Source organism: Pelecanus crispus, chromosome 1 (assembly GCF_030463565.1).
Source record: "Pelecanus crispus isolate bPelCri1 chromosome 1, bPelCri1.pri, whole genome shotgun sequence".
NCBI classification, from domain to species: domain Eukaryota; kingdom Metazoa; phylum Chordata; class Aves; order Pelecaniformes; family Pelecanidae; genus Pelecanus; species Pelecanus crispus.
Window position 1 is genome coordinate 224,790,797 of NC_134643.1, and position 12,238 is coordinate 224,803,034.

The following is a 12,238-nucleotide window of genomic DNA, read 5'->3' on the forward strand; positions in this document are numbered from 1 at the left end:
GCAGAGGTGGTCACAGCAATGTTACATACAGATGCTGATTTTTGGGGGGACTGAGGAAACTATGTTATGCCAGAGTTTGTTGAACCTGCTCTGGCTTGTGCTGCAGGACTGCAGCAACATTTGACTGGGAACCACAAGGCCTTCAGGGTTCAAGAAACACTCAGGTGGCAGGTCTGATTTTGGAGATAGCTGAGGTGGGATTGATGAGAGATTGAGGCTTAGGAGCTGGGATAGATGAGAGAGCTGGCTTATGGTCCTCTCCATGAGATAGAGCAAATGGGTAGGGGAAAACCAGGCAGGAATTATCCTGCAGGTAAAGCACAGACTTGGTTTTAAGAGGGAGCAATGAGACCAATTGCTAGCAGCCACAGAAAGACACCACTGGATTGCTCTAAATAGGACCAGGCTCTCAAACAGCTGCAGGCTCAGCTCTTCTCTTCTTCCAGCCCAAACATACAGTGAGACAGCTCCTTTGAAGATATTTTTCTTCTGCAAACCTGTTTCATTTTCAAGTATTTCTTTGGGGAAAAGATTTAAACTCTAAAAAATAGAAAAGCTCTACTAGAGACAATCTGCCCTTTCCAAGAAGAGGGCAAAGCTGGGAGCTAATACACTGCACAGTTCAAACACAGGCTTAAGCAAAAGGAGAGGAACTCCATGCTGCCAATCTCTTTAAAGAGGAGACCTGACCAGTCTAAATAGCTGACAAAGGACAATAATGAATCAGGTGAATTTCTGCAAAGAGAAATTTCTGAAAGCATATCCGGACTTTGGACTAATCAAAATTCTGTGTTAGCAACTCTGGAGCAGACGAACAGAAGCAAAGGGCAGTGCTAATGAGGATGAAACAGCACTTGGAGGTACTCGGTGTGAAAAGTCTTCACTTTTTCCAGAGCTGACAGTGTAATAAGAACCAGCCAATTCATATATTTGTATTTCAGAAAGGATCATCACATACTGAATTAGCATGTAGAGTTATTAGAGTCAGCTGTGCACTCCTGGGAACAGCCTGGATTCTGGGTGATGGGTAGGGAGAAGCTTGCACAGCTCAAGCTTTCAAAAGCAAGTCCATCTGAAAAGATAACTCTGTGCAGATAAGACAGCCTGGGACAATCAGAAAAGATGCTGCTGAGCCAGGGATGCACACAGGGCACGAGGTTAGCAAGCATGCACAGAGCTGTGGACTCCTGCCATGGAGCACATGAGCTATCACGCAGCATCCAAACAGAAGGCTGTACCTGACATCCTCGTTCGTGACCTTGGTGTAACGCAGGTTGAGCTTCACAATGCCCTTCTCCCTCATGCGCTCTGCATCCAGCTTGAGGCCAGAAGTCTGCTGGAAACCCGGTGCAATCTGTCTGACCAGCTGCCTCTCCATGTCCGGCAGCCACATCACCTGTGGAGGGAGCGAGACAGAGGACAGCTATGGCAAAGACTGTTCACAAAGCTGGTGACACAAGACAGCCAGTTTACACCAAGCCAGAAGCAAAATCACATGAGAGACTGCCTCGTTTGTCATACAAATTGTCTAGGAGACACTTACAGCCTCCCATGTCTCTATTCAAATGCATTTGAATAGAGCCCTCCAGGCTGTAACACACAAAATCTTAGAGGTGAAAAAGGGTTGAGATACAAAGGGGTCAGGCTCATGAGAAGAGACACGGTGTATCCTCAAAAACCTGTCCTCCCTGCCCAGTTCAGGGCACAGAGAGAACTAATGACATAAAACTGACAGGGCAAACAGGATGCACAGGAGAAGCCTCCCGTGATCCCATGGCTAAGACTACTTTTAATCATCCTCTTTTATCAGGGCTACATCTACTCCAACCCAGGGCAAGGATTTCCCGAAGTTCATGCCATGCTTTAAAAGCATGTCAAATTAATTACTGTTAACATGCTCGGCTGCCAGATGTAAAGTGGATGCAGGAAGCAAGCTGGGCAGTTCTATGGCTTGTGGCGTGCAGAGGCTGGGCCCAGCCAGGTGATCTCAGCAGTACCACTGGGCACTGCATTGCTTTAACCCATGTTTAATAACTCAGTGACACTCATCTACCAAAGCATCAGAGCTGCACAGATGCAGCCATATGCATTTTCAATAGGGAACCATAAAACCTGGCTGAGAAATACACTTTATGACCCCACATCTATGTTTTGTCAATTTTTCTCCTGCTCTCCATTCCAGTATCCAAGGAGAAGACAGCATGGTCCCTCCTTTGGATCTAGCCAAGCTGGCAGAGGCTTGTGGATAACATTGTCACTGCAGCCACATAGTTAATTGGAAATTGGGTGGCAGTGTCAGTCATTACAAAGACAGATGGAAGTTAAAAACAGCTCTGTTCCCTCCTGGGCCCATCACTGCACAAGTCAGTGCTGAACTTGTCTGTGCATGCAGATGCACCTAATTGGTACAGATGAAATATCTGAGCTGCGAGTGATGTGGTCATTCCACTTGCCAGCCTCACTACGCTATTTTCAACCAGTCCATATTCAAGGGAGAGCACAGGACAAGTCAAAGGACTGCATTTTCTTCCCTAGGCGGGTCAAGAGAAATTTTCCAAGGGATACCCAGAGTCCCCAGGTCTAAGTGTCCTTCTGACACGCGGCAAGTGGTGTTCTCTCTCCAGAAGAGATCGCTGCATCCAAGGTAGATCCTGATGGGCTGGGTGAAGCGCTGTACCTTGTGGTCAGAGAGGACACCTAACAAGGCTGGCTGGGCTCTGCTTGCAACCGCTCAGAGCTGGAAATTAAAATGTTTGGCATAACCCGGCAAGGACAATTCTGGGGCAGACATGAAAGTTTGTCAACATCTGTCTTGTACTGGTGAGCCCCACACTTACCACATGATTGCTGAGTAAGGGGAATAATCACTTTCTCCATCTACTAGAGCTATACCACCATGAGTACAGTCCAAGATGCTATCAAGCAGAGGCCACCAGCCTGGAGGCACACAGTCCTCCCCAGCATGACTTTGCATGAAATGGCATTTCAAATCAAGTGTTCAAATGGATTAGATGAGACACTCAAGGATTCAGGGAACCCATAAGAAGGACGATTTTGGAAACACCTCCAACCCCACAGAACTCACAGCCTGTTGCCGAATTCCCGATGCCAGGATGGTTTCCAGGGTGATGTTGATGTAAGTGCTGTAGTAAGGATGAGCTGGTGGCAGGTCCTGGAAGTTCAGGATGAGCGATGTGTTGTCCTTGATCACCTCTAGCATATCTGCCAGCTTGCAGACTGACTGGTTGGCAGCTTCCAAGTAGTCAGACCTTGAGAGAGACCCAGCCGTCCAGAAAGGGTCGTTCTGAAAGCAAAGCACATCCTGGCATTAGTGCCACAAAGCCCGGACTCCTCCAATACAGGTGAAGACCCTTTTCTATCCCACCTTGGCAACAGCTGACAGCTACACTTGATGATCACTTTGCAGAAGTTCCGTGCCTCAGTTTCCTTACCCAAGGGGAGGTCACTAAAAGCAAGGTGTGCTGGGCAGGTCACCCCATTTTCAGGGGACAGCAGAGCTATAAGGCAGCAACGTAATTTTCCAAAGTATAAGCTAAAAATGTACTTTCTCACACTGTGTGCATGATCACCAAGGATTCTTCAGAATCCAAAAATAAAAAGAACCAGCTATTATATACCTAAGAGTGATGAGATGGGCCCCTGACTTAAGGACATTCAGGAACGACTCTGCTTCAAAGCACATCCCAAAAAGCACATCCCAAAAATGCTGCTATCTTGGCCCTTCTCATCTGGAAAGCAGCAGTTTTCCCTGCATTCCCACTCCTATAACCACATCTGCAGGCCAAACAAGTTTCTGTGCAGCAGCACATGCAACATCCCCATCACACCTCCAGACCAGCTCAGATCAGAAAGGCAGTGAAGCTATGGTGGTTTCACACTTCCACCAAGCAAGGACCCAGAGAGCTCCAAACAGGCATGTGAAAGTAGTATTTGAGCTTGCATCAATGCAGCGATGCCTCAGCAAGCCACATTCAAGCTTGCATGAGAGTGCCAGAGTGCTGCAGCCCTCCTTCCAGACCACAGCTAATGCTCTCTAAGAAGGTTACAGCTGCTGGCCAGAGAGCAGCTTGGCAAAAAGAAATCCCACCTGCAACCTGGCTGCACACCGAATGATGGGTCAAGCCCATCCCACAGCAACTCTTCCTCCCCTGGACTTTGAAGGCTGAATTTCTTCCTTTCTCTTTGTAAAGATGATTGTTTCCCAAAGTAAGTTACAGAAAAAGGAACAGTGTATAACGTGCTGTCTTTGCTGTTCTCTTTATAATCACATTCCCCCTCCTGGGGGTCTTCAAGTTCTTTGTGGTGTCAACCAGGCTTTAAGGCGCCTTCTTCCAGTTGGAAGAAGCACAGAAAGACAACGTGTCTTTTAGACCAAGTCTAAGCTTACGAGAGGACAGAACTAACTGTGGTTCATGGACTCTTGGTCCAGCTGCACTTCAGACCACTCCACCAAGGAGATGGATCTACACCTCTCCACCTCAGGAAGGGTTTAGGCATGAGTCTTCATCCCACAGCCACAGCTCCAGAACACCCTCTCCATGGCTGTACGCACCTGTAGGAACCACTCTCCAGCATTGAGCTTTTCCAGGTCGGTCCAGTTGAACATGGAGGAGTGCTCATAGGCCCGCTCTGGAAACACTTCCTCCACGTTTGTTGTTCTCCTGAGTGTCTTGTCATGCATCAGAAACGGCACTCCGTCATAGCTGCAAAGAGAGTCAGAGGCCCCATTACAGGTGGATGTGCACAACCACGTACACAGTACTAGAGAAATGCCCGTTTCCACTCCACTCTCTCATGGCTTCACATCAAAATCATTGTGAAGATCTTAACCAGCTTAGCACATCCCCAACATCCCCAAGACCAGTTGAAATGAGATGCACCCAGAGAAAAAAGTCTCTTAGATACCTGCTAGGTGTTTGCAGTCATTCAAATGCTGACATAACCCTATCCATCCCTCCCTCCCTCCTCACCACTCCACTACCCCCTCAAAAATTTCTCAAGTGCCAAACTTGGGTAGCTTGGGCAAGAATACCCACTGTGAATGCTCACGCTAACCGAAGACTTCTGCAATTTCTGTAGCTCCCAATAATGTCAAAGGGTTTCCATACCCTGTATGCACAGACACACACACAAACTCTTTTCAAATTGTTAACACCAGATGATGAGTAAGATTTTCAAAGACTCTCAGGCTATATGGGTACTTAATGTTCACTGGCTTTCAGCAAGGTGCAAGGGCTCCAAGCTACCAAAATTGCTCTGAAATTGCCTTTTGCAATTGAAAACTGATTTCAGGAAACAGCTCTGCTCACATGAGTTGTTAAGTTCATGCATGTTAAAGAAAATTCACCTCTCAGATGAAACTAAATAGCCAAATGCACGCCCTGTGGTTTTTATGCCACCTAGATGTTACAGAACAATGGTTCTGGGAAACCTAAAAAGCTCTTTAAACTTTCTTCCAGCCCAATTTTCTGTGACTGGATCAGTAGTAACACCACACAGGGCAATGACGGGTTCTATCAAGGGCAGGGGGACAGTTGTCCACACTCAGAAATCAAGACAAACCCAGCACAGCAAGCCTGATAATAATGACATTTTCCAAATCAAGGAGCCCATCTTCATAACAAGAGACTCACATCAAGTCTGGAAAGAATATAGGTTTAAAATACAAACCCCATTTGAATTAGGAGACAACCTAGAGCACTCACCCACAGATCTAGAGGGAAAACGAAAAACAATTTTAGATGATGGAGCAAATGCTGCCTCAGCTTTACCATTGCCTGCAGAAGTCCCTTATCGCAAAGGTCACTGGCATCTTTATTTGCTATTTCTAGCATGCACTGTGCCAACTACTTCCCTCCCCAACTCAAAGCAACATGCTGACACAGCAATACCATGCTCAGCAGCACACCATGTTGCTGCAATCAGAAGGGTTTTTAATAAATACAGTTAAAAAAAAAAAAAAGAAAAGATGCTAAGCAACTGCAGAATTAAGAGTGTGGAGTGTTTAAGGGAGATAGGAGCGCAAGTCTTAACATCTTATAGCAGAGCGTCATTAGATACTGCTAAGCCTTAACCACAGTGCAGAAATCCTATGGGGCTCTTAACATTCACTCCCTCCTGTCTAATCCTTCCTATTATGGAGTCACTCAGCACTACCCAAGGCTAACCACAATGTATTAGCAGGCACAGGTTTGAAGAAAAAAAAAAAAACAAAAAACCAACCCAAAACTTCAGAGACAGAGAGCAGAACTTTAGAAGAAGAGACGTGGAAGGAGGTAGAAAATGAGAGAGGAACATGCAGTGATACTACGCTCCTGCTGCTTGAAGCAAATTTGGCTTTATAACCAGTGCTGGCTTTATAACCAGGGCCACCTAGTTTGGGGTATGTAATGAGTAGGGAGCAGGATGTGATGGGTCTGAATGTCTCCAAGGACATAGGTCTCCAAGCAGCCCACCCATGGCTGATAAGTGCCTAGAAGAAGACGGAAACATCCCAGGTGGAGCGGACCTATCCAGCCACAGGTACAAAGAACATCTTTCAAAGGGATAAGGACAGTGATGGGTGCTGTGCTGCAAACCCTTCCCAAAGTTTCTGCCAGCTGTATTGATAGCTCACTTTCTGGTCTGAAGGTCACTGGAGTCCTTTTTTCATAAAGAGACTTGGCTCTCCTAGAGAGGACCTCAGATAACTGGGCCAGTCAAGGGCACTGTTTAAGCTATGGGATGCTTGGAGTGCTCTTCTGGGATGGCTGATGAGTGGCAACATGGAAAGGTCTTGGAGCTTTTCCAGCTCTCCTCTTCCTCCCAAAAGACCACCTTTCTCCTTTGCCAGTGGTAAAGGAAGCAACTGATTCAGCCACCACATGAGCCGGGTGCTCATTTGTGAGCTTGGACAGTCATATTGTTGTTCCTTCACAACAGCCAATGAACTCATTTTTGAAAGAAGAATTCTATCACAAACATCCCAATTCATATTTCATCCTTCCACAATGACCTTCCACTCCCTAGGGAGAAGAAATTCCTTTAGTTTTTATATCATTTGCTCTCAAACAATTATGGAAAGAAGAAAAAGCACCCTAACAATTAAACTGCATCAACCTTTTCATCAACACCAACCCCCAAAGCCATCAGGGAAAAAGAAAATACCAGCTTTGAGTCTTTTTTGTATTTATAGCTGGAACTGTGACAAACTGACAGATGGCCAAGATAAGGCATTACTGTTCCCTTCCTGCCACTTCTGCCCTTTTGCACATCTATGTAATGTATGCAAAAACCACAATTCAAAAAAGGAACAAGAATATTAAAGAATTACCAAACTCCTGGAACAAAGCGTGGTTCTTGAAGTAACCCTCTCTAAATCCTCTCTAAATTGGCCTTGTCAATTCAGCTCAACGTTTTCCTGCAAGGAATGACTTTTGAACAGTCAACAGTATCACCAGGTTCCTCCTCCCCCCAGCATCAGTGATATGCACAGGAGGGGAGGAGGAGAAAGGGCTTACTCCTGGGCTGCTAAATTCTTGTGCCAGTTTTGCAAGGCTGGTAAAAACCCTTCCGAAGGCTTGCAGTGCAACAAAGTCAGTTCGGAATCTCTGCTCTCTCTGCACATGGGTCATCCCAGCAAAAGTCACATTTATGCAGTTCTGTCTCTTCCCAAAGCCAGCTGACTTCAAGCCAGGCTAGAAACCACGTGCTTCACTGCAATAAAACAATCTCTAGGATAAACCTACAGCCTTCCTGCAAATGAAGATTAGTTTCATGACAAAGGTATCCAGGTTCCCCCACCTATACAACTTCACCTTTAATCATCATTTCAGTGAAACAATTAGTAGCATCTGTGCATTACAAATGGAGACAGCTAGGAGTTACTGGATATGTTCACCACGAGAGCCCTTTTCAATGGAAGAAGCAGTAACAACCAGACACACACCACACAGGAAAGACCCACCAGCATGGTTTGGGCTATCCACAGAGAGTCTCAGACCAACCAGCACACTGGGTTACCTCAGTAAAACATCAGCTTGGACTCCATATATCTTCTGCTCCACTGCCTTCTGGAAGGACATCAGAGTGTTTTCTGGTGCCAACTGTGGGGGGAAAAAAAAAAGAGCAATGAGAGATTAGTAGTAAGTGGAAAAGTTTACAAAGTACTGTCGGCGAGGATGCTGGGAGGAAGGTTTAGAGATATTAGGGAACCAAAAAAATCTTGGTTTGCAGATTACGTAGTGGCCAGTTACACCAGAGTACCAGCATCCCCAGAATTGCATCTTACTGAAATCTGAAGATGACCAACACGTTTGACTCCACTTGGTGGTCTTTCACACACACAGGACAGTTCAATGCAGAGTTATCATGACCTGCAATACCAGAAACCTGGCTAGCTCAAGGCCTGGTGCAGAATTAGTGCATGAGAGATTTGCTCACCAGCATGGTCCCCCAAACACTGGCTTGCTGGAGATCCCCAGAAAGTGATAATGCAATGCCAATTCTCTATCCACAGATTATATCTAGAGCTATCTAAAACACTTTAACAGTTCTTCATTCTCCTGCTTTTCTATGCAAACAGTGATCACAATGTCATTATAGAAAGGAGAAAGTCCAATAAACCAGGGTATTATCCATACCACAGAGAACAACTAGACCACAGGTTCTGTAGCACACATTTTATTTCCACATCTACTCATTCAACAGAGTCATCTATTAGTCTAAAAATCAGATAATTTCTCTAATAACAAGTGTTCTAGTTAGTTTTAAAAACAATTAAAAAAATACCCTTAAGCCTAGAAAATTTATCCCTGTGGCTATCAGAGATAAGGACTCATATTTTATTTCAAATTCCTTCCTGTTGAATGAAGCAGACGGTAACAGAATTCACGTTTGTTTAAAAGCAATACAGTGTGAAGACAAATACTTTGTTTTTCTACAAAAATAGTACAGTATAGCTAGCCCCCAAATGTCCATAAACCAACAACAGGCAGACCAGAAAAAAACCCAGACAACTATATAAAGAAAAAATGGTAGGTTTTCTGCACTAAAACAAAAGCACATCAAATAAAGCTATTTTTAAAAAAAAACATTTTCTTTTTTCCAGTTTTGCTTTCAGGTTTAGAGCACCTGTAACATCCTGTTTTTCCATACATCTCTGCCACCACCAGGATCAGTAAGTTTCCATCAAGACACAATGACCATTCACAACCCATGATTTTCAAGAATTATTCAGGGTTTGGAAAGAGGAATAATTAAGAACAAAGGCCTAAATGCACCATGTAAGCAATATGCACAATAAATACAAAAAAAAACTGCTCAAGAGTTTAAGGTGTCCCTGAGAATCATTTGTTTTCTTATTAGCTGATGACCTTACATGCTCAGGTCAGCAAAGCTTTGGGGTAAAATAATCAGACCAAGTGTCAGCAACAACCTTCACATAGCTCCGGTATCTCTCTACTGAATTCCTCTGGCTCAAGCCACGCGTCAATACTAGCTCATTTTTCTTTTTGTTCAACAAAGGCAACACGGAGGCATGTTATCTTCCTAAAAAAGCTCCCAATCAAAGCCTGACTTGTCTGGAAGACAGAGGTAATGCCCCCCTCACACCCTCTTGCACAGCCCAGTGTTGGGTCGTGCAAGGTAGAGCTGAAAGAGCTTTTGCAATATATTCACGATGCCCAGAGCTGTCAGCAGGGAGCAGCAGCCACATAAAGATCTAGAGATCCCATCCAGGCAGACCTGCTCCATTTCCTTGGGTTGCTTTCAGCATCTCGGTCCCCCCTCTGCAAGTAGCTCAGGTTTCCTCAGGGTAACACTGCAAGGTGATCCTCTGTCTACAGGGTAATGCTCAATATTTGCTTTCAGAGACTGCAGCAATCACAGGGAAATAAAGTGTGTAAGTGTTCAAAACTAGAGACAGGTGAACTAGAGAAACCAAAGGGTGATGCAAGACCCCCAGTCTAAGTCAGGAAGGGTTGCTGGGTGGATGCAATGCAAGTCCCAGCTCAAGACGTGACACCACATCAAGCAGCAACCGAACCCATGCCCCTATAAGCAATCTCACCAGGGATGCGGTCATACAAGGAATAGAAAAGCAAAGTGTGTTGAGTTGTAAATCATCTCTCAGGCTAAGGGAGACTGGAAAGGGCAGGTTGGACTACCTCCACTAAGGAATCCACTTAAAACCCTTTGACAAGGGTAGGACAACATGGGTAGGACAACACTGCTGTTACCCACCTACGTAATGAAGAGCTCATATTGCATGAATCGGGGCTAACAAAGGCAAACAAGCATGGCTACAACAGTATTCCACCTCTGCAGAGGTGGACCAGCATGACCAAGGTCTTCTCATGTCTTGCCTGTTACACCAGATTCCAGCACAGCAGAATCCTAACCCAGAGAGGTCACAGGCTCTGCTGTTTGATAACAAGATCAAAAATGCTTCTTGCCTCTTTCCAATGTATTTCAGTTTCTACAGGGCCAGGGATGTCTTGCTTGGACACCAGCCCTCCTGAGATGCAGTTGGTTTGAGACGCAGGGCAAGATTTAACCCAAATGACAGGGGAGCCCCAGCCTCCACTGCTGGAGGCACTCAAAAGAAACAGAGCTAAACAGATCTGAGGTGGCAAGTCAATACGCAAGAACCTCCATCAGCTGGACTGGGGAAAAGTAAATTTAGACAGAGCTGAGACTGCTTGCAGAGGTGATAGATGAAAGCCAAATAGGGGATGGGATTTCCATTTGCCAGACTGGATAAATTTGGCCATGTAAAGATGTTCATGCATCATAGGGGCAGTGCTAAAATATGGGTTACAGTGAGCTAAAAACTGAGATTTCTTTGAGTTTTAAAACTCAGCACATTGTGACTGTCCCCTCCTCCGTACTAAGTTCAGTAGCATCTGTCTGAATCCCATGGAGAGGCAATCTCAGCACCAGGAGTGGAATATCCCACTCCTGCCTCATCTCTAGCCCCTACAGAGCCTGCAGACCATGCTTCACCCTTCAAGAAGGGCAAAACTTGACTGGACTCCACCAGGGCTGCACGCTGCTGCTCATATCTGAGGCACATCCATTCCTTTCCCAGGAACATGATCCCAAACACAAGTTAAATAAACTTACAAAACTCTGGCCAGATCTGTGCTGAAAACTGCAGCTGTGCAGAGGAAGCAGCATTTTAAAACTGTTCTAAAGACAGGCTGTCACTTAAGGTCCAACCATCCAGATACACACTTAGGAGCTGTAACGTCATCTTCATCACAACAGCACTAGAAATGAAGAGCATCCACTTGAAGAGCATCACAGATGGATGAGCATCTCCGGCTGCTCTGAATCAGCAAACAGCACGGACGTCAGCAGAAGTGCTCTCTGTAACACCGTGCCCCACGACAGCATGTGCTAGGTAGTCTCTATAACACCACAATGCTATTACTTCACAGCCCAATTCCCTCTATGTCAGAAGCTTTTGAGAAGTAGATTATAAGCCTTCCAGGCAAAGACGTCATCTTCTTGAGAGCCTGTGGTGAATAAGCTCCTAATCTGGCCAGAGCCAGTCGCCCTGATATAAATAATTGCATCTCCAAATGAGTCCATCATCGATGCAGAAAGCTGTCCTCCCCGGCTTCTAAACCTCTCTGTCGATCCCAGCTTTGAGGAGACTGAACAAGCCATTCACACCGATGACATAACCCAGTAAAAGTCAACCAGAAAGCTAGGAAAGCAAATTTAACCTGTTCCTTAAAATCAGATGCTGCCTATTCCTGGAGGTTCCCCTGGCACCACTTTGAATGTAGGGCATGGTGGTGTTGGGTTGATAGTTGGACTGATGATCTTAGAGGTTCTTTGCAATCTTAATGATTCCTAGTTTTTACTTTCATTATAAATAGTCCAGCCACCAAGCCAGGAAACATGAAATTGCTACTCTCCCCTGAATTGGTTTAGTGGTGGACTTGGTAATGTTAGGTTAATGGTTGGACTGGATGATCTTAAAGGTCTTTTCCAACCTAAATAATTCTATGTCTCTACACCAGGAGTTCATATCTCTTACAATGTGAGGTTCTTTGTGAAAAGAGAGAACCTGAGTAACAGATATGTCCATCGTCCCAGGCTGTCTCTGTCTCTCTCTGAGGAAGAGGGAGCTGAAGCCCCAAATTCAGCATGTTTAGGGCAGAAATGCATCCAAGCAGGACAGTTGGTGGTACAGAAATTACTTGTTGAGATCAGTGTTGGGGTTTTT

The 12,238-nt window shown here is 45.3% G+C and overlaps 1 protein-coding gene across 1 annotated transcript in view; it reads right to left on the reverse strand.

Moving 5' to 3' along the window:
* Positions 1-12,238, reverse strand: part of GDPD5 (glycerophosphodiester phosphodiesterase domain containing 5) — a 113,562-nt gene that overhangs the window by 12,616 nt on the left and 88,708 nt on the right. Inside the window, exons 8-11 of the mRNA XM_075718326.1 lie at positions 8,023-8,105; positions 4,574-4,724; positions 3,086-3,304; positions 1,239-1,396 (exon numbers count right to left, since the gene is read on the reverse strand). Of these exons, the coding sequence (XP_075574441.1) occupies positions 1,239-1,396; positions 3,086-3,304; positions 4,574-4,724; positions 8,023-8,105 (611 nt within the window). The remainder of the gene's footprint in view (positions 1-1,238; positions 1,397-3,085; positions 3,305-4,573; positions 4,725-8,022; positions 8,106-12,238) is intronic.